The 23,122-nt window shown below is 43.4% G+C and overlaps 2 protein-coding genes across 2 annotated transcripts in view; one reads left to right on the forward strand and one right to left on the reverse strand.

The window, feature by feature from the left end:
• coro7 (coronin 7) overlaps positions 1–23,122 on the forward strand; it is a 95,893-nt gene that overhangs the window by 46,277 nt on the left and 26,494 nt on the right. The gene's annotated exons all lie outside the window — the stretch shown is intronic.
• Positions 981–23,122, reverse strand: part of vasnb (vasorin b) — a 23,092-nt gene continuing 950 nt past the window's right edge. Inside the window, exons 2-3 of the mRNA XM_068578686.1 lie at positions 17,377–17,438; positions 981–5,085 (exon numbers count right to left, since the gene is read on the reverse strand). Of these exons, the coding sequence (XP_068434787.1) occupies positions 3,000–5,084 (2,085 nt within the window). The 5' untranslated portion in view covers position 5,085; positions 17,377–17,438 and the 3' untranslated portion in view covers positions 981–2,999. The remainder of the gene's footprint in view (positions 5,086–17,376; positions 17,439–23,122) is intronic.

Raw genomic sequence — 23,122 nt, forward strand, 5'->3', positions numbered from 1 at the left:
ACCTTGCACAACAGCTCCCAGCTATGGGCCAGTGCATGCATGCATGCATATGTTTGTTTGTTTGTTTGTTTGTTTGTTTGTAGGTGTGTGTGTGTGTGTGTGTGTGTGTGTGTGTGTGTGTGTGTGTGTGTGTGCGTGTGTGTGTGTGTGTGTGTGTGTGTGCGTGTACGTGCGTGTACGTGTACTGCATCAATCCCCTTCCAGCATCCTTCCAATGAAACTCATGGGTGGTCAGCCTGTTTATTGTGTGGGTTTGCAAACAATGCTCACTCATTAGGCTTAGACCAGTGAGTCATTTACAATGTTTAAATACAATTACAACCTTAAGGAGAGTGTTTTCAATCATAATCTTTATTTCCATTTTGCCTCCAGCTCACTGCTGGTATGGTAGAATTCCAAGACTTTTTGTCCACTGAAACACACATTAAACAGTCTTGTAAATACATTTGGGTGGTTCACTTTTATAGAACACTTTAATTATTAATCATATCACCTTGGAAATTGATGATTCTAACAATATTTACCCATGTTAGCGGTATGGCTCTTTAGTTTATGACCAAATAACTGAAGAACTGATCATCATGTTTATTGCTAATTAGAGCATATCAAAATGCTTACATGCTAAATTATGATGGTGTGGACGCGGTCACTGTGATGTCGTCCATTATTTTCTGGGCTGCCGTCTTGAAGCTTTAAATTCAACACTTTGGCCGTAGCCATCAGGATTTTTTGCAATCAGTAGTGAGGGTTAAAGTTTGAAGACGAAAACAAGGACAAGTTCTAGTGGTATCAAACTGTCAATCACAAGGTGGCTGTACCCTAAAACATACCCTTTGTGGTCTATTGTACTCTACTAAATGGGAACATATTTTACTAAATTAACTGTGACTACTATTGAAATGTATTAAGCACAAATACACAAGCGCATGTACACACAGACACACACAAACTAACTTATGTGTTGCTGATATCCAGGATAATTACACCTACACTTGTGCCTTTGTTCCTTTCTTTTTTCTTTCTTGGACTCCCCCTCCTGTGATCTCTCCCGTTGCAGCGTTGAGTGATGGCTTAAAAGGAAAGGGAAGTTAATGACAAACATAATCCCTCCCCGTTGCCTGTCAATCTGGCCAATCCTCTCACAAGCAAAAGGTGGAAACTCCAAAAACTTGAGCCATTTTATTTTTGGATATTCATTTAATGATAATATCACTCTTTCCACTTGTACAAATCAGTTCACAATATTAAAAAACAAATAAATGACAACAAAGAGCTTCCCAAAATAAACAGGGAAAAATTAACAATTGCATCGAAAATAATTTTGGTTATCTTCAATGTTTTCTATTTGACAAACAATTATTCCAGTTGCATTTGTTTGTGTGGGTTATAAAGTCATGTTAGCAGGGAACTGTTAATTGTGCTCTGGGAATACTGTAGGTAACTTTACTGACATTCACAGATGTGTCTTTGGTGCGTTTGCCTATCGGTAGCGCTGTTCAGGGCTTAAAGCACTCCGTGATATGCGGGCAGATAGCGAGGGTAACTGATTGTAACTTGATGTCTGCAGTGCTTTTGCACAAGACGGAACACGTACTTGCATTATTACTAAAGTTGACAGATACACACACGCACGCACGCACACAAACACGGTTACTTTGAGTCCTTCTTTGCCCTATAGTCACAGATTTGGATCTCAGCACAATAAACTTCTGTAGATCTCCCACTCTGCAGGTCTCATTGTCCTCTACATAACAGTATAAAGAGGGCTGTTCCTCTCATGGACATATATTGTTAGGTGCATAGCACAACAACTATTTTGTTTGCATATTTATTGTGGGCCAATTGTAGTTTCGGGATACAACTGAGTTTCCCTTGCGGTAAATATAAATAATAAATAAAATCTCTAAAGTTCTTTTTCTGTGTTGTCATTTGAGTGCTTACTGTAATTGAAGCAAGCTACAAACTGTATGAAATTTAGTGCAGCACTGAAACAGAAGGGGGTTCATTCAACTGCTTCCCTCTGTACCTTTTGTAATCCCGCTTACCTTCTTTCTCCCTTTGTGGTAGCAAAGCAGACGGAGGGCTTCAGAAACAAGAAGGGGATTTAGTCTTGAGTCTGTCCAGACTCACATCTACTTAGACTGTCTGACATTCTAGGGGTAAAGCCCTTTGATTGACTTTGCTGGTACCAAACGAGTTTTAATCTTCAAAGATTTTAATCTGCTGTTTTGTCTGTTAGTCACAAGAAGTGTGTGTAGGGATGGCGGGGGGCGGGAGGGAAGGGGGGTGGAGAGAGAGAGAGGCTGGTAACAGTCGTAATGTTGCACAATCACATTTAACATAAAGAGACAGGTATAAAAAACATATATACAAAAACAAAAAGTTTTAAAGCCAAATAAAGAATACAAGCATAAGTTCTCTGTATAACTTCATTTGGTGTCTTTAAGGTCATTCACAGCGAGCACGGATCCCTTTGGGGTAGTACTGAGGCGTTACAACATGCAGCAAAAACCATTGCTGATATAGTGTTTAGTTGGGCTGTCGTGATGGGGAAAGGGCAGCTTAACCCCATTTCAGTGCACTCTCCTTTGTGAACAGATAAAGGAGGGCCTGAGGTCGCCATGTCCCTTAACCCTAGGTTTCAGCCAATCACAACACACCATCAGTCCCAGCATCACAGCATGGGAGCTGAGTGGTTGCCATTACAACAATGTGAGTGAGGAAATATTTTTAAAGCAGAATGGATGGAAATTTAGTCGAGGCACTTTCAATGCTTTTTAAAGTCCAAACCAATGTTTTTCACCATGTTTAAAGTCTACTTAAGACAACCGGAGGGCATTGAGTTAAATGTATGTCCAGTTTCTCCTTTGCTGTTTGGCTGGTTGATACTGTGTCCTCCACTTTCACAACTCCATTTGCGGCTCTGTATTTCACCCGTGGGGAAAACCGAGCTGAAGAATTCAAATCCTCCTTTAGGTCTGATGAGTCAAAGTCAGGTGTCAAAAATAGGAGGGCTTGTGTGAAGTCATATTGTTATTTGATGTGCAGTGATCCTGTAGAAGCAACTCCTCATATTCCAGATTGCCATTCTGAACGGCAGGTTCAGGGATCATAAGTTGGGGCAGTTTCTGAGGAAGTGCCCCATTGTCCACACCAGACTTCACTCCATCCAACTCTAGCTGGGAAGGCTCACAGTCTAGGTCCAGGTGGCCCTTGGCCCTTTTTCTGCGAAGATAGCATACCACTCCCACTGCTATTGCTATTAGTACCAGCAGTAGCAAGATGGCAATTGCAGGCACCAGCATAGTTGTCAGTCTCTGGTCGTCAATCTGTTGACGACGGTTGCTGACACTTTCAGCGACCGTATGGGCTTCGGTGCAGACACGGTCTGTGCCACTAGGGGCACCTAGTGGACTGGCACACACTGTGTAGGTGGAGTTGGGCTGCAGGCCTCTGAGTATATACTCTGGGAAGGTTGCTGGCAGGCTGAGTTGAATCGGCCTGCGGTCTGGCCCAGAGAGATTACGATAGGTGAGGCGGATTCCACGGATGTAAGGCCGCATTTCAATGTAGCGGTGGAGGTCCACCAGAATTGAAGTTGTGGTCGCTTGATGTGAGCTGATGTCTGGCGCATCAACACTGACTGTTGCCATGGGGATGTCAGCTTCAGGTGGTGAAGGCGGGTGATGGTTTTGGACTTCACAATACATGCCGGAGGTGCCATGTGGACAGGTACAGTCTACCTGACCGTGCTGGTCCAACCGACAAGTACCCCCATTCAGACAGGTATGAGGGGGACAGAAATGCTGTTCCTCGCCTTGGTCCATACTGCTGCTACTGGGGGATGCAGGGACAGGGGGCAGAGGAGAGTCCTCTTTGATTGTGGGTTTGTCACTGGCCCTGGGGACTAGAATAGCTCTAGTAGTACTATGGAAGGTAGTGACAGGAACAGGCAGGCTAGTGGTAGTTTTGACAGTACTAGTTGTGACTGTAGTTGTAGTAGGACAGCCAAAATCCCTGTGCTCCAGCCTTTCCAATACCTTTCCGGCATTGATGAGTGGAAAATGGCAGCGTGTCTCCTCTGTTCTCTCCAAGGTGATGCTCTGGGCTCTTAGCCATCTTGGGAACCATGCTAAGGTACAGAGACAATTGAAGGGGTTCTCTGCAACGATTAGCTTTCTGAGGTGGGGTAAGAGTTGAGTGAACTCTTCGGGAAGGCCCTGCAAACTTAAGCTGCTAATGTCCAACTCCTGCAGCTCTCCAAGGTTCTCCAGGTCCTCTACCTTAAGAGGGCCCATTGGGTTCCCAGCCAGACTGAGGTGAATCAGACCATGGGTCTCCTTTAGTGCTGAGGGGAAGGACTCAAGGAGGTTTCCTGAGATGTCCAGCTCGTGAAGGTTCTTTAGACTAGATATGAGCTCCTTATTCAGGCTAATGAGTCCCACACCACCCAATTTAAGTGACTCAAGGTTTGGGGTCTGGAGATCTGAAGGACCCAAGCTGGGTAAGACATTGAAACGAAGGTCCAGCAACAGTAGTCGTGGCATTGAGAGAGCAGGCAGGGATGTCAGCTGATTGCCCTGCAGTTTGAGTTCCAGCAGGTGCTCCAAGCCATTAAAGGCAGCAGGGTGGATGGTCTCGATATGATTGCTGTACAAATAAAGGCGCTCAAGCAGTGCCATACCCTGGAAACACTGCTCTGAAATGTGGGTGATCTGGTTGGATGACAAGTCCAGGTTTCTCAAAGAGGTCAAAGGTTCAAACACCCTATCTGCAAGTTCAGTCAATTTGTTTTGACTGAGGTCCAGCATCTCCAGGTTTTCCAGGCTATCAAAGTCCTCCGTTGTCAAGCCCTCAATGCCATTTGCAAAGAGATAGAGACTTTTTGTGGATGGGGGCACTCCCATGGGAATAGTTGAGGAGCGTCTCTGGAAACATAAGATGGAGTCTGGCGTGGAACAGGAGCAGTCCTCTGGGCAGTCACTGGACCGGGTGCCATCAGGAAGGATGAGGAAGAGCAGAAAGGGCATCAGTGGAGCGAGAAAGACCTTCATGGTGCAGACTCTTTCTCTCTCCAGGCTCATCCTATAACAAGAGAACATATAATCTGTTAATTACCTGCATAATCATTCAGAGAAATATATAGAAAATGATGACAAATTGTAAACAGGATACAACAGTAGTATAGGCACGTTTCAGTTTAGGAGCATCCAGCAGCTCCGCCAAGAGATGAGAAACAGATGCAACATAATTTTTTTTAAACAATCCATATTGTATACATATAGTATACATTTTCTAAACCAGCAAAGGTCAGCTATTGATGCACTGTGAGGCTTTTTATTGAGTTTCAAAAAATGAGATTACTATCAAAGGTTTAACTATGCATAGCCAGTGATCAAAGTCAGTCTTTTGTCACAAGGGTTCTCAAACAATAGGGCTGTAGCCGTGACATCAGACTTCAGAGGGAGTTTTCCGCTATGCCCTAAGTTGACATAGTGGCGTCTAGCCACACTTTTCTGGTTAAAGGAGTGTCAGATTCTTCTTGGAATAATCTGTGGAATAGATAGTTTGAAGCATGTCAACACCATTGTTTCTAATGATCCTACAGAATGCTATGTTACAATACATGTTGTACTGCGGTTGTAGTGTGGTCACAGTGAACCATTCTCTCTATGTTTTTGACACACTTTATAGCATATGAAACAAAAAAGCACACAGCAGCAAAGACCAAATCAAATACAAAGTTTCTGAGATGATGTATCAAACATTTTTCTGTCCCTCTGAAACAGTGAAAAGCTTGACAAAGGCCCTTTCAATGATTCACCATAAACACTGCTGTTTTCTCTCCGGTTTCATAAAACCATACCGTGTCAACTTTGTTTGGCAGTATGTTTGCCGTGTTGCACGTGGCCACGCATCTGTGGATAATTGACTTTGTGGCGTTCTAAACTTGGAAAGACGCTTTCCGATAGGCATGAGCTGCTTCTCTGACCATAGACGCTATATAAATAGCAAACTTTTTATGTTGTCATTACGTAGACTGACGGCAATGCTTGCCTAACTAGTGCCTGTAATTCTGGATGAAATATACAGAAACGGAAAAGATTACTATGTTACTGTGATTTAAGTCCATTTCACCTGAATCCAAGCTTTCCAAAACAAACACCCTGGTAAAGCGTCAACAACTCAGTATTTGAAAAGGAGGGAGGGGATGATGGAGAGGACGGAGGAATGAGGGGAGATAAAGAAGAAACTAGTTGCAGACAAGAGTCTGCATGGCAGTTTATCATCTTTTGCTATCAAGTAAGACGGCCTTGGGGGGGAAGAGGCAACGACTCTATCTGTTGACCATTTCTCTTCTAGAGACAGCTGTTTTGTCTTCTCTTTTTTTTCTTTACTTCTCAAGGAGTCAGTAGAAAGCATGTCTTTGTCCGTAATCCTAAACCAAAGGCACAAAAAAAAACTATATATATATATATATATATTCCCCACGTGTCCTGTTATTACTTTAGTTAATGTCACAATCACATTTTTTTATTTGAAGACGAGGATAGTAAAAAAAAGTTGTCAATAAAATGTTTGAACATTCATTACGCTGTTGGTTGTCTTGAATGCTTGAGGGAACTTATACCCTATAGGGCCTTGAATGGTGCAGCAAATGACTTACAGTTTTGCAGAGAAAGAACATTCTGTCCGAGCACCATTTATTTATATATATACACAGCCTATCGTTCAAATGTTTGGGGTCACCCAGACATTGTCAGTTTCTTTGCAAGTTCTTGCATGGAATAGCCTTCATTTCTAAGAACAAGACTAGATGGGAAAGTTTCACATGAAAGTTCTCTTTTTCTGGCCATTTTGAGATTATAATCGAACCCACAACTGTGATGCTCCAGATACTTAACTAGGCCAAAGGAAGGCCAGTTTTATAGCTTCTCTCCCCAGCAGAACTGTTTTCAGCTGTGCTAACATCATTGCACAAGGTTTTTTTTTGCAGAATTAGTCTTCTACGATTAGCAAACACAATGCACCACTCGAGCACTGGAGTGATAGTTGCTGGAAATGGGCCTCTGTACACCTATGTAGATATTTCATTAAAAAACAGATGTTTCCACCTAGAATAGTCATTTACCACATTAACAATGTATATATGTATAATCTTTTTCTTTGAAAAATAAGGACATTTCTAACTGACCCAAAACATTTGAACGGTAGTATATATATATATATATATATATATATATATATATATATATATATATATATATATATATATATATATATATATATATATATATATATATATGTATGTATGTATGTATGTATGTATATATGTATGTATGTATATATATATGTATGTATGTGTATGTATATGTATATGTATGTATATATATATGTATGTATGTATATGTATGTATGTATATGTATATATATATGTATATGTATATGTATGTATATATATATATGTATATATACATACATATCTTATTCATTTCAAAATTTATATATTTTGATTTATTTATTGGTATCTATGTCATGTCATCTGTTAATAGAGAAACATGTACTTATCTTAGTGTATGTTACAGTAGCATCAGAGCTGCTGCCAACTTAAATACTGTATCCTTTTTAAAATTAATTTGCTGCTCTTTCCGTTTAATCACTGCCTCAAATGTCAGAACTTAGAGAGGAGATCAAAGGTTTTTGGGGAGGATTTGAGGCGGAGAAAGGGTATCATCACATCATATCACAGCTATGGCATTTATTTTCCTTCTCTTTCAGCATACTTTTCTTTCTACTCCTCCTTGAAATTGCAGCCTGCTTGGAAAGATTCCCTGATGTCTTATTTTTCCTTCTCCAGTGTATAAACTCAATCATGGCATTCTCCTAAAAACCCACTGCCAGTGAGTTACTCTTATTTTTCAGATAACTTTTTCAGTTAGGGCAAAAATGTTATTCTGTGCAGCCAGACGTCAATAACATGACCTCACTCAAACCTCAATGCTTGATTGAACAAAGCAGCCCCAACTAACAGCACGGAAAAACTACCTGAACTTTAGCAGTCATGCAGAAAAGTTGGACCTGCTAATTGTTGCAGTTGTTAATGGTAAGTCTTGTTCAGAAAGAAACAATAACATCTGATTGCCACAGCTTGTGGTTGGCTACAGCTAAAAAGGGTTGCAGTTATCCCATAATTTACTTTAACAGTTTAGTAATTACATCTCCAAAGTTGTCAAGAATCTTTGAGTCATGCCGCAGTTGTATGGGAAAAGTCAAAGGTAAGAACATTTTAATTGTAGTAATCATTATTAACGTGTTCTTCCACTTTCAATAAGACACGTATAAACGTACAAATTTATCGCCTGTGCTTTCAAAAAGGGTTCTTTGGCTCAAAACGGTTCTTCATGGAACCGTCAGTCTTAAAAACAACCCTAGAAATGCCAAATTATTGTGGGTACAACTCTGGCCCTTCAGAAAAAAACTATTTGGAACCCTGATTTCTATCCAGATAGAAAGTTTAGCTGCTGTGTCTTTGTACAAAAAAAAGGGTGCAAATGGTTTGGGAGAATCAAGCAACAGATCACAGCTGAAGTGCATGTGTGTGCATGCAGAAGTGTCAAAGAGAGTATCCCCATACTTCATGTAAGAGGTGCATGTTCAGAACAAACACTGTCTGCTCTCTGCTGTTTGTCTGAAAGAAGTATCATTATATGGAACTGAAGTTGCCCAAAATTATGCAATCTCATTCCTTCATGAGATGTAGAAACCTGACTTTTGTATTATTTCAGGACCAGTGACGGCTATGAGGGTTCGGTGCCAGAAAATACAACAACATCCAGGCAGCCATGAGAGGAAAGCAAGATAAAACTGAGAGTATTTTTCTTAGAAACTCAACGTGGTGATTCTAACGTGGCTCCCTGGGGCACATTGTTTATTTGAGTGAGCTTTATTCCAAACTGGGCCATGCACATCTGATAAACTGTGGAGGATGTGGATGTGGAGGAGTTCAGTCAGTGAATACTGCCAGGTCACGGATAAACCGTAGCTTGCTAGGTTACAGTCTCCTGTTTTCTTTCTTTCTAGATAAGAGTGACTTGTGCAGGTCTTATCAGTGGGTAAGATAAGGCACAATTGGAGCGTCACTACAGTTTGGAGCCACAGTATGCCGTCGTGCTAAGCGACTCCTGGCTGTGTGGCTTTAGTGTTTTGAAGTGTGTGCAGGTGGAGCGCCCAGAGAGAGAGAGAGATAGCAGAAAGACAGGCTTGTCATCCTGTATGAGGAGGAATGCCCCTCTCCCCTTAACTTCCTCCTCCTCCTCCTCCTCCTCCTCCTCCTCCTCCTCCCTTGAGTTGTAATTTCCTTTTTGCTCCCCTGCGCGCTTGTTGAGACATTCCTGAGACCGGCGGCAGCTGAGTTTGAAAAAGTGAGCTTGTCTATCTCACTGGCTTGGCATTCTGAGATTAACCGTGAGCCTTTTGGGTTTTATAAACAGACGATAGATTGGATAAGTTATGGCGCTGCTTATGGGCAATCAAACATCTTTGTGACCAGATCTGTTCACTAACAAATATTTCTATCATCTCTGTTTTCTTAATGCATGTGTTGAAGTTTCGTTGGTTTTATTAGAATAAAACGTGTTGGCTGATGAGTACGTGGAATGACCCCAAGGGCAGTAACGCTAAAGGGAAAATGAAGAAAGAACCATGGGAACGGCTTTGCGCAACACTAAGTGAAATACAGCCCCTTGAAAAGAAAAATTAAAGAGGCAATAAGAAGGGGCAAAAGGAAGAAAAACATTTCCCTCTTTCCCTCGACTCACTTCTTTTCCTGCTTTTTCTTTCTTTTGAAGATGAGTTGGAAAAGAAAAGCAGGGGAACAGTGGAGACAAAAGCAGGGTTCTGTCAGCAGGGGCACCGGGTGGAGAGCTGGATAAGGCCCAGCTTTGGGAGGGTGAAGTGGGTTTCAGCAATTAAATCCCGGCAGGCCAAGCGTCAAGAGCCCTTATCTTCAGAGCTGAAGGCCAAAGCTGAGGGGCAATGAAGGTCACAAGAGGGGGGAAAAACACTGCGGTGTGTATGTGTGGGTGTGGAGAAGTGGTGGGTCACTGTGCACTTGCATAATTCAGCAGAGGCTACAGGGGGGCACCACGCCAAGTCACAGTAAGGGGATAAGGCTGCACACTACAGTGTGCATACTCCCATCAAAGAGACCCCTTTTCTTCTGAGACCTAATCTATTAAAGGAACAATACTTGTGGTATGTGCATTAGAGTATGATCTCCAGTGTTGTAGGTCTTGGGGTTTAGTTCACTGTGATGCACTACTAAAATATATTACTTCGGCAGCTTCTCGTTTAAATTTACTACAGTAGCACAGAGACGTTTATACACAATGGTACACTTAGGCAGCCCAAAAAATAAAATCCCATGTCCTCTCTCTGTATTTGACGCATTTCCTTCCCTGGCCCGGTGGGAAGACAAAGGACTACTTCTCTTAACACACACTCACATATCCTAATCCCTATCTACTGTCAGCAACGTCCTTGCCACAGCTGGACCTCGTTATCATGGGTTATCTGTCAGTGTGACAAAGGGGTCGAAAAGAGAGGTGGTGTACATAGAAACAAGAGTTGTGAAGAATATCTGAGGATGAAAAGATGACTTATGGATTAGCACAGAAGAAAAGGGAGCATGTTTGTGCAGAAACACGTAACGCAACTATGAGTTTAAAAATGCCGCCGATGCTAATGTCAGGAGGTTGGTATGCCTGCAATGCTGTGAAGTATTTGTTACAGGTGTGTGCTACTGTCACTCTATCATCGTGCTCTATTACTGTTGTACCTTTTTAATTAAACGGTGTCACATAAGCAAACAGATTATGGTATGCTCCGGAAGCAAGCCATGTATGAAGACGGAAACATGTTGGCCTTATCCTCATCCAAGTTTTCCATTTAGGGGCTTTTTGAGGGGTTCTAGGATTTTGGCAGTATAGTATTATTCATACGGCAATGAATCACCTAAAAGCAAATTTTCTCCTGTCAAGTTAAGCTGCATTTGTCCATTTTAGAGCTTGGATGTATCCAAAATGCTTACATTTGTGAAAAGAAAAACGGATTAAGTGTCCTAACATCAAGGCTGCGCTGTGTAAAACTTCTATAATGCCGGTAGTAGCCTTTCTTAAAAGAGAAGGTATTCCAAAATATCCTCTATAGAATGTGCACTTTCATCAAGGTCAGAGTACAAACATACGTAGGAAAGATGAATTAAAGAGAGGTGATGGTCGTATGACCGGCAACATTCATCCAGAAGCCACCATGTCCTTGCTATGCTTTGTAGTGGTATGAAGGGAAATTAGGAGCCATAATAGAATTACAATGTACTGCACCAACAAAGCTTTCCAACTGATTTCAGCCTGACAAGACCCTGTAATCATCACATCTATCTTGTATCAGCTGTGGCAGCACAGATTGATATCAAAGGGTTGTTGTTTTAATTAACTTAAACAGCAGGTTGGCTACCTCCGAGTTACAGAACTTATTCTACGCTTTTTGCTCCCTACACTCTGCACATCTAAATAAAGCTGCTTGTTGGTGTGAGAGACGGCCCTTTTCATCTCAGGATTTATGCTTTTAACCAGACCCGCTTATGAGGACAGAGTGAAGCCTTACCATTAGAGCCTACAGCTGGGGGCTTGAAAGAGAGCATAATATACAGTGCAGGGGTGAATGGGAGGGTAGTGAAATAGTAAAACTCTAAAAAACAATGAATATTTGTTGCACTGTAGGAGGAATACCGGGAAACTCTGTGTTTGGTTTTCTGATCCAAGCCGGTAGTTATATCTTGTGATTACGTTTGTAACACAAACACGTTTTTACACAAAAAGAAAGAAACCCGAAAGTCAAACGTTTATTTTTTTTGCAGAGTTCATCTGGTCAGATAGCATCAGTCCGAAGGACAACAATGTCTGTGAACCAGTGAGGCAGAGAGCGACTCCCTGAGGTCAGAGGTCAGACTGAGATTCATGTGTCTACTGCTGCTCAGTATTCTGTGTCTTCTGTTGTAACCGTGGCCCAGACGACACAGATAACAGGCCCTGTTCGACACGGACACACACCCAGCTCCGGTTACACATGCGTACACCTGAAGCTTGTTGGTCCTTGTCTCCACAACAGGTGCTTTCTCCGCTCCTCCAGGGCAACATGAAACTCAAAACCTCTGGAGCGTGTTTGAGTAAAAGATATGACCTGCGCCAAAGCTCGAGCCGTTGTCGGCTGCACACTTCGGAGCAGAGAGCAGGCGAGAGGGGAGAGGAAGCAGGCCGAGGTGGTCGGCCGGGCCGCCAAAGTAGACCAGGACTGGGACTCTGATACACTGCGCTTTCGAGCAAAGAGGTCAGACACTAGGACCATTTTCTTTTGTTTTAGTCCTGCTTTTTTATTTTATACAGGCACAAATAGACCCTCTTCTTAAGCTCTCTCTCTCTCAGTTTACACATAGTGTCCTCTTGTTTTTCCAGCAAAGGGTTGTCTCAAAACTGACACCCGTCTTTCATCACTGCACCCTGCCCTGTGGCCTCTCGGGACACATAGTCGTTGAGGTCACAGTCCCATCGCATCTGTCTGCGATCTTCACCACAGGACTCTCACGTTACACAGACACAAAGGATGTCAGAGCGTGGACCTCATCTGTTTTATTATTTTACTGTGATGTTTGCACAACTTTTGTCAATCCCGTCAATCCTCCTTTATGTTGTCTCGTGGGCTAAACAGCATGTTCCCACTACTCTGCTGAGTCTACCTTTTGATCTGGCTTCAATCAGTCACAAACAAAACTCTGCCTTCTCTTACTCTCTCTGTCTCACTCTCTTTATCTTTACTCCTCTCCCGGACCGAGGCAGCAAACCACACCACTGCAGTAGTTACAGTGTGATGAGTCCAAAAGGACAACATCACAAGGAAACGGTAAATACGGCACCCAAGTGTCACAAAGCTGGACTCTTCAGGCCTTGTCTTGTGCATGAGTGGCGCTGTCTGGATCACTGTCCCTAGAAGCAGTGTGATCGGAGCTTTGCCGTTGTGTCAGAGACACCCCAAATGAACTGGTCTCCTCTCTTGTGCAGGGACTTGGCAATGTTTGTGCTGTGTGTGTGCTCGCGGTAAGCAGTGGCTGGGCGGACCAGTTTTATCACTCAGCCACAAGCCTGGAGTGATGCGCACACTTCGACACTCTGGCTACCCTTCTGACATTTCTTCCAGTTCCAACATGAATGCAATGTTAGTCCGTCACCTGACCGCTTGATCTTTATCGACCTGCTGAAATACAGAATGTTATATCTCCAGGCACCTTTTTCACTGAGATAAAAAAAAGAAGATGGGAGTTTTTCCCTCATTGTCAGGACATCTTTAGACAGAATGCTTGAATTATCATTATTTTGGTCTTTGTAAGCAAGATTATGGTATGGCCCAAGCTGGATGTTGGCGCCGTTTTTGCCTTTGTCCTTTGTTGCAACCGCCCTGTCTGAGAGTTCAAAATGGAGCTCTGCTAAATCAGAGGGTGTGTATGAGTCAGGCGGCAGGCAGGCACACCGACTGACTGTAGGAGCGGCTGACAGGCAGGCCGACTATCCTTGTTAGACAAACAATGTCACACGTACTCGCTAAGGAAATACTTGCACACATGATCCCTCAACCTGGCTGTGCGTCGGTCTGTGCGTCAAGATCATCCTTCCATTTACTCTTTTGACATACTATCATTACTTATCTGAGCATCTCCTCTGGCCTCCAACAACGTTAATGGGCCTTGACTAAGTCTGATTCAGTCAAAATGCTGTCAATAAATGTGCACACAGGCACTTGTCCAGCTAACAGGTGCCACTTATTGTTTAAAAACGTCCTGCAATTATTTCTCAAAGCCCCTTCTTCGCCTCGTCACCTTGTCTTCCTCTTGCTCCTCTGCTCACCTCTTTCCTCTCTCTCAGGTTTGTTCATGTAGCTGGCAAGGGTATGACAGGAATCTGAGGAACAGCCCTGCAGGGCCTCATAGCAATTATTTAGCTGTCAAAGTGTTCATCAGGCTAAGGACCTTGAGAGAGCTCAAGGCTGAAGTCATGGAATGGTAAACGGAAATATAGTGCAACGCTTGTGCTCACAGGTAAACACACAACTTATTTACCTTGTTAAAATGCAGTTCAACAGCTAAACTTACAGGACACTGTACGTTTAGAAACTCACAGCTCGTTGTTACAGGGATCTGGTAAAAGGTGCAATTATGTGAAGGCTTACACAAGGAAGAGATCTTACAAAGCTCCTTATTGGGTGAGAGTTGGCTGAAGTCTGAAGCAATACAATTTGAAGGAGGATTACAGTGTCGGTTAAAGGAAGGAGACAAGTGATTTATTGGATGTTGTTTACTATTACTCATAACCAGTTTGGTCATCCATGTTGGTTGGATTGAGTGGTTGAAAGTAAGTCTGGGTGATATGGAGAAAATCGAATATCAAATATAGTTGCAAAATATTGTCTTCGAACCCATTTTTAAAATATGATTGAGCCACATCCATATTCAGTTTAGTCAGTGGCATTACATCAGAAATGTTGGAAGCGTACAGTGAACTTTCTGCATAAACTTCTTTTCCACAACCTCCATTTAAACACAGGCGTTGTGCAGCGCTACCTGTTTTTCAGGCCCCTAACTTCACACCCTCACGTTTTCTACGAGTTACCGTTTCTGATTTTTCTTGTCACTCTGGCCCGCAGGCTTTTATCTCCTATTAAAAATGTGCCACACAAACAAGATTGATGTGAAACGAAGATTGCTGCTGTTGATCATGTCACAAAGGAATTTGTTATGAAACGGCTGCCGATGTTGGTGCCGCGCCAGCGCCGCGCAGGCTGGCTGGCCAACCAGCAGCAGCACAGATCCCCTGCCCCCAACAACGACATGTTCTTCATGGCCTCGGGTTCTCCTGCCTTTATCACCTGTACCAACACTCTGTTTAGCACAGAATTGCTACCAGAGTGTGATTTTCTATTTGGTGTAAATGACAAGCATCCAGGGGCCAACGTAAGTCTTTAATCCATAGTTTGATAGTCACATTGATATGCGAACGCCGGCGATTAAACTAGTGAGCACTGCTATCGTAGCGAGTGTAAGGACATCCGTCAGCAACAGTCGATTAAGACATCAAAGTTGACCATAAACTCTACAAGTGCCAGCAGCAGGTGCTCACTACCAGGAGATTGCTCATATCCACTACAGACAAGGTGAGAGAAGAGAGGGAAGGGAGAGGAAGGTAGTGACAGAAGTGGAGGAATAAATCAGTAACCCCTCTGAAACTTCTTCCCTTAAGGCTTACATCTACTGAGAAATTCATTGTGCATTTCTTTGAAGACTATCAACATACATTTAAACTCCTTCTAACTCCCACATCATAGCGGCATGGTCTGCTTATGATGCATGTTCTGCACGGAGACAGACTATTCTACACAATTGTGTATAATAAAAGAAATACTGCACACAAACAAAAACCTATAATTAGTACGGCCCTTTAAAAGAAGGTGTCTTGGTGTTGTTACGAGGGATATTTATGACTTCAGTAGACGGGGTTTGTGTCTGTATGTCTGTGCCCTATGGGTTAGTCAGTCACGCTGTCATAAACAGAGAACCTGAGACGACCTGTCAGACTGCCACACAGAAAGAGACGGGGGGATGACTGATGCTTTGTTATTGTAGCTGAATGGCAATTTGTCTATATAAAGAGCAGTTTGTTAGCTCTCACATCCGTTCATACACGTCATTAGGGAAATACAGTAGATTCCTGAGCTGACTTGTAACACACAGAACAATGCCTACCTGTGTGCGTTCACTCACAAGCTTACCGATCTGATCGTGTGTGTGTGTGTGTGTGTGTGTGTGTGTGTATGTGTGCATGTGTGCATGCGTGCGCTCTGATGTCATGTCAATCTGTTTGGGTTTGAGTATCTGCATTTCATGGAGGAGCACCCTTGTTTGCTCTTTCCATGTTTGCCTTTAGATGAAAGCATTGCCAATATTAACCGACAATTATACGTGCTCACTTTGGTGTCAGGACATTAATGAGCATGGCACCGAGTGAGAGACGTTGTGTTTACTTTGTAGCTCACCGTCGTGCCCAGAAGTTTAACACACGCAGCTACAAGTTGCATTACTTGGACCCATAGCTGCGGAGCCTCGTCCCATATTCACACATATTTACTGGGTATTCAAATATACATGCATCAGGTGTGGCAGTGTTCTGTGCGGCCGGCACACAGCAATAAGGCAGGTAAGACACACGCAGGATGTGCTTTGACTCATCGGTCCCGGCTTTGATGTTGAAACTCAAAGGATTAAGGCTGAAACTGTTTATTTTGGCATTGAAGAATTGCTTGTTTAGCAAATAACTTGCAGCTCTAAACGCAAATGCCTTAACCGCAGAATGGGAACTGGGCTCCCTCTGTTTTCCCCGAGGACGAAGCGGCTGCTCAGAGAGACGTGCAGGAGCTGCAAGGCAATTAGCGAGAGTAGCGGTGCACGTCCAGAGGTCCGAGGCTACGGTCTTGTCCCGCGCATGTGTGTGTTTTTACAAGCGCACACAGTTCCTGTCACAGCTCATTGACAACTAACACAACACAGGAATGAGGGTGAGGGGTTTGTAGAGTAGAAAAGAAAGTCAGAGCGACAGTTTTCACAACAGAGGCAATAACAGGCGATAACCCCCTGCACATATAGAAGGTTTATTAGTTTTGTTTTTTTAGTGTTCAAACAACTGAAACACCATCTGTGTTCTTACTGGGACTTTATCCTGAGCGGACCTTACACATAAACTACACTGTGAGAGAACCGATCATTCAGTGCAACTGTGCAGCTCATTGACAATTTTTTTTATTAATTATTTTTTCCCCACGGTTACATGAACCAAGACGTCTGCACTCGACCAACTTCTCCATAACTCCAGCAGGAAGAAAGGCTCCGTAAACTCCAAAATCTTTTCCTTTCCCCTCCGTCTGTAACCCTACACAGCCGCATCTATTAAATGCCGTGTGTGTGAAGAGAGCGCCTCTTGTTCTCCTGCCAGTTGTGTTAAGAGGCTCAGAGTTGCGTGAAAGGACCCTATTGAGGAAGCTGGGTGTTACAGTTAAACAATAAGGACCGCCTACACAGCGTGTAATTTGGGTTTGTAGATGCAAATATTCAGGAGGGTATTATTATGATTATTATTATTATGACGTGTGTCTTTGCTTCCGTTGTGCTTTTCTTTTTTTTTTGTATTACAATGGAAAAGTTCATCCTAGAAGGTTTGGATCCTGGTACCCGGCCACATGTTATTCATAATGTCAGATTACATGCATTGCTTCACTCACCCAGTGAAGAAGCTTCCTCCTCTACTCGCGCTCTACTTTTACTGGTTTCAGGTCTTCCTTCCCTGGAAACAACACAACAGTTGTAGCCTTTAGTCATACAGTGTTTCCTCTTGACTTATTTGGACTCCAGCCCCCCCGTCATGCATTGTTTTGCAAGCAAAACAGGAAGTTTTTTGCCTGTTAATTGGTTGGATTCCAGCTGAGTGCTGAGTGCTGGCAGGCCGTGTGGCAGCACAAGAGAATGACAAGAGCGGGAGAGGAAGAATGCAGGCCGACCACTCTCCAATCTGTCAGCTCCTTGTGCTCTGGTATCGGCACATCAGCCATGGCTTGAGAGTGTGTGGGTGGGTGTGTGTGTGTGTGTGTGTGGACTTCCTAAGCAAACATGAGACTGCTTCTTTGAGCCCCCATGTGTTGCACTGTGTTTATAACACAGTTTCTGGTGTGATCTGCCAGATTAATTGAGTTTCTCTGTCTTAAGCTGTTCCTGAATGAGGTGTTCATCAAATGTAGAAGTGATATAAATTGATACTTTGCCTACAAAGACTGACATTTAACTGAATTTGACAATTTAGCTTATATTTTAAAGCAGGTATAAGGTTTTTCCTTCACAGATTTTCTTTTTAGAGTTCTAAATAAAGGGATGTTTGCCTATGCTTTACTGCAAGTATTTTTGATCAAGCGTGTGTGTTTGTGTGTGTTTCAGACAAGTAGGGGCCCTCAGTTCTCTAATGAAAGCCAAGAGCAGCTTTAATTGTGTGTGATGTCAGCTGGCAGGGCCCAAATTGACCACACTGTTTGTGTGTTTTTATTGATTAGCGTCTCATTATCCGTGACAGCAGAGTGGTTTGTGCCTGCGCCCAATTGTTTGTTTGAATGAATACAGCCTTAACTAGTATTGAATGCTATTTTGGTGTGCGGCTATTAGATCATACTTATGAGTTGGAAACACACAGTGACCACTTAATACATGTTTTATTAGGTGGAGACATTTCGCCAAGAGCCGCTCCCCCACTTGTGTTCTAATTGCAGACTTTTAAAATGTTCAAATAATTGACTCAAGGCATGATCATTCAGCAGTTTCTGAGATAATTAGAGATGCAGGTTGCATCTCTCCGGTTTCTACATCACAGACTGTGGAAACATACTGGAGGAGTGAGTTGCGTGTAGTTCGTATGAATAGTTGTAACATTGACAGTCCCTAAGTAGTATTTTCACACCATACTTCATATACCTGAGCTCTGAGTCAGGTGAAAAATAGCATGACAAACGAACCACATGTTATACATGATTGTGTAACACCTGAAACCTCACCTCACTTTGCATATACCATCTCTGAGTCACCGTGCAGCACACATAAGGAGTGCAGCGTTTATATCTGACAATATTGTGCCCCAGTCCGAGGCTCAGTGTGGCATGCTGACCTACTGCGAGGCCTGTTTAGGAGTGTGTGTGTGTGTGTGTGTGTGTGTGTGTGTGTGTGTGTGTGTGTGTGTGTGTGTGTGTGTGTGTGTGTGTGTGTGTGTGTGTGTGTGTGTGTGTGTGTGTGTGTGTGTGTGCAACACAACATGCTTGGTAGTGTGTGAGTACATGCAGGGGTTCCTGACAATCTTATGTGAGCTACTTCTGTCTGAGGGCTCTCGTGCGCTGACCCGGCTGCGGCCGGTTTCCAGAGGTCACTGTGTGAGGTCACACTTGTCTGCATTGTAAATATTTAGCTCACGGAGTGGGACTCGGCACTTAAAATAGATTCAAATCATCTTCACCACTAAGCTTCATGAACGACTGTAGCACTTTAGTAAAAAAAACACAAAAAAAACAAAGCTGCAGACAACAATCTTCCGGGCTTGGTATGCCGTTTTAGCTCAGGCCGCCTTCTACACATCTCTCCATGAGATATTTGGTCATTTATTTGTAGAGACTGCACACGCCAAATCATTGGGAGTATCTTTTAACCTGCCAGTAACTCTTTGCCATTATTGGTTTCCTTTCATATGTATTCTCTTTTGAAGCTATTTTTGTTATTTCCTTTTTTTAGAGAACTGATACTTCTCAGCTTTTCTCTTCACTATAATTTTCTTTCTTCCTCTGTATTCATCTGTTAAACATAAAAATTGCCTCACCCTTTTCCTCCTCCTGTTTCTCTTTTTCTCCCTGTGTCACTCCCTTTCTCTTCCCCCATCTGGTTTAATCTCTCCCGAAGCAGAAAGTAGCTGAGCCGTCTGGTCGTAATGTTTGAACCACTTTGTAGTGGCATCATCTAAAACTGTCAGCAATTAGTACAAATTACAGCTGAAAACATCAGTCCAAACCTTAAGCCTGCAGATGACGGTTGGGATAAACGGAGACAAGCTTCATGTTTTGCTGCAGGTGTGTTGCCTTGCTCGGTAGTTAACGGGCTTCCTGTATGTTGAATTTGTACACCAGTGAAAAGCTGTGACTTGTCACGGCCGCTGGGCTGTTGATTTCAGTGTTGAGTGGTTGAGATGTGGGCCGATGCTCACAGTGGCATTCGGATGTACACATTTGCACGTATACATGCACAGATCTTTCTCTCTCGGGCTGCCTCCTGCTCTCTCAAGGTGCGGACAGCAGCGGATAACAACACTATTTGTGTCCCTGGCTGCGACGGGAATAGCCATTAAGCAAAAGGGGACGAGACAACTCTAACGTTGAATGATGTAATGCCAGAAAGCGTCTCTGCGCGTACGTGCCAGCTTGTATGTGTGCGACGTGCCTACAAGAGTGTGTGTGTGTGAACAAACGGCGTCTCGGAGGACAGTCGGTGACTTGATGGCGAGTAGACACACACTGACCTGCAGGTACACACCTCGCATATTTACTCTGCTGTCTTATCATTTAATCCATATTCAGTAAAACATTAATGTTAATCTCAGCGGTTAAATATTTGACCATCCTCTCGCAGTGACATCTGTCTTTCGACTTCTGGTTTTGGCCAAACTGTGTGTGTGAATGTATGTGTGTGTGTCTGTGTGAGTCCTTGCTTTGCTCTTGCCCAGCAAGATCTGGTTCAAGGCTCATTTCCTAATTACAGTGCTGGCCAGAGGTAATTACAACTTTAGATTATGAGCTGTTTCTCTTTTTTTATGGTCCACTGAAATGCAGCAATTTGTGGTGAATTGCTGGGATAAGCATCCTCCTCCTTCTCATCCTCTCTCTCTCTCTCTCTCTCTCTCTCTCTCTCTTTCTCTCTCTCTCTCTCTCTCTCTCTCTCTCTCTCTCTCTCTCTCTCATTCCCCATCTGTCTCTCACTCTGCTCCTGTCCCTCAATACTTCCCTGTTGTTAGTTTAAATACTTCACTGTTAGTTTAGTAATTTGTGGGTGTTTTTAGGGGCTTTTTGCAGATTTTCCGGCGAGAGTGAAATGGTAAAAAAAAAAAAATACTCAAGCAATTTAACGTAAAGTTTTAGCGAGTAGTTTCTTTGTTTTATCTGCTTTAGAAGATAGACAAACGGATGCATCTGACGACAGTGAGCATGTGTGTGTCTACATCTGTGGACATGGAGGACAGCAGTTATTTGAGGTTTACGCTCAAGCTGGGGCACTCCAAAGCTCTCAGATCCCTTTGCAAGTGTGTGCGTGTGTGTGTGTGTATTTATGCAAGGTTTTGAAGTGGTTCTTCTGAACGCATCATTTGGCTGCATCGGCAAGCTCTTCTTCAATTTAGCTTGGCAGGCAGCACGGGCTGTGGGGTTTGCCTCCGCATACCGCTGGGTCAGCATTGATGTGTGAGGCTGAGGCCCTTGAAGCCAGGGGTTTTATTCAAGACGCCTCTTTGAGAGAGCGGCTCTTGGTTGTCAACCAGGGAACGCCGCCTTGCTGCACAGCACCTGGCGAGCCGGAGCCTTTAATTCTGACGGAGGAAGATCTAGAATTCTCTTTCAAACTCCTCCCATAGACTCTTTGCTCATTGTGTGATGAGCGCTCACTTTCACATGGCCTTTAGAAAAACAAACACTCACCCACATATTCCAGCTTTCTGCTCTGTCGACTTCCCTCTCCCTGCCTGCTGTGTGAGTGACCTCCTCTACCTCCACCTCCCCATATTCGTCCTCTCCTCCCTTCCTGAGGCCTCCCCACCTCAGCACCTGACTTTTAACCCTCTAATCCCTATGCTGCTGAGGGTAAGATGCTTCAGGCACTGCCACTAATGGCGTAAAACGCCGCTCTGGCGATATGAGGCACGATGTGAAATCCTCTTCTCTCGGCCGGTTTGAAGATAGAAGCTCGGCAACACTCAGTGTGAAGATTTACCGGTATCACCGGCTCCTTTAAGACGTCTAGCGGATAGTCGTGTCTCAACACAGCTCATGAAGAAAAAACAACTGTCATTCATCGTCAGCAGAAGATTTCGATATCAGTGCTCTTTTCACCCGAGCTCTTTGGCACATATGATGAAATGTCAGCCGAAGATTTTGTAAAAGAAATAAATAATAAGGAAATGAAATAGCAGATTGACACAATGGTGGTAACCAGATCCCAGAGGAGTAGTGTTGTTTCAACATCACTGTCACAGTGGCGTGACAGCAAGCCTGTGCTTAATTGCTTAAATTGGGTTGGAGGACAGAGGGCTACTTCGCCTGAGTCATGCTTCCCATCCACAGACCGACATTTCAGGGCATGCAATGTCCCGTGGGGGATAATCCCCCCAGTGTGCTTATGTGTCCCACTTAATACTCACACCAGCACACACGGTCGCACACTTTATTGCCAAAGTGTTATGTGACTAATATTTTGGCACCCGGGTACTTTCATTTTACTCACAGGTAAACTTTACCCAACCTCATCTATCCCTCCTCGCTGTATCTCTCCTCATGTCGCGACATAATGTGTGTCACAGTGTCAACTAGCCAACGGGCTGCCGTGAGCTTTACACCAGTAAATAACGACCGCTTCCTTGAGCTGTAACTGTTCCAATCTGTGCATCGTAGTAGCCTGAAAGTTCTCCACATTAGGGAAGGATAATTGACCTCCTGCGGCTGCTCCTCTGTGTCTGGCAGCCTAATATAAACCAATTACCACTATTGAATACTGTCACTGGCACAGTAGCTTCCCCTATAGCGTAATGACAAGTTGTACACTGGTGTAGAGGTTAAAAGTGGGGCTATTGGAAATGTTTATGCTGCCTGTTTAGCCCCCAGGAAAGATGAGGCAATGTTTTATGCCTGTTTCTGGGGGGCTGTGTAAAAGATGGTAATCTGACTAAGAGCTTTTCTTTTTTTCTTCACCCTGGCAACGAAGAACAATCACTTACTTTATTGGAGCGGAAAAACTAAGAATATAAGGGTCCCTTTTTAAAGACCCTTCTCAGAGGATCACATCATGTGTTGGCATTATATTTGAACTATCTGGAGAGAAACGGATGCACTTGCGGTTCGTTATGACTCCACTGTTTTTGGAACCGCAATCGGTCTCAACGTGTTGTGTCATGCCACTTCATTGGATGTTAGTTTATCGAGTGGAGTGGCGGGTCACTCCGAGATTTAATCTTTCAGGAATTTGACCTCATCGCTCATTGCTCTGCTGCACACAAGCTGAAGGAAAGGGATGTATCTCTAATTTGTAATCTTACCTTCTCCCCAATGCACCGCCTTCAGCTAAAACTCAACTGCTAAAAAAAATATGCTTTAAAAAAAAAAAAGAAAAAAAAAAAAAGTATTATAATTAAACGACGGCTCCATCTTGAAAGCAGCTGTTGATAGATATGTCATACATTTGTACCGC

The sequence above is a fragment of the Clinocottus analis genome, unplaced genomic scaffold, assembly GCF_023055335.1.
Source record: "Clinocottus analis isolate CAN_PGR_092001 unplaced genomic scaffold, fCliAna1.0.p SCAF_16, whole genome shotgun sequence".
NCBI classification, from domain to species: domain Eukaryota; kingdom Metazoa; phylum Chordata; class Actinopteri; order Perciformes; family Cottidae; genus Clinocottus; species Clinocottus analis.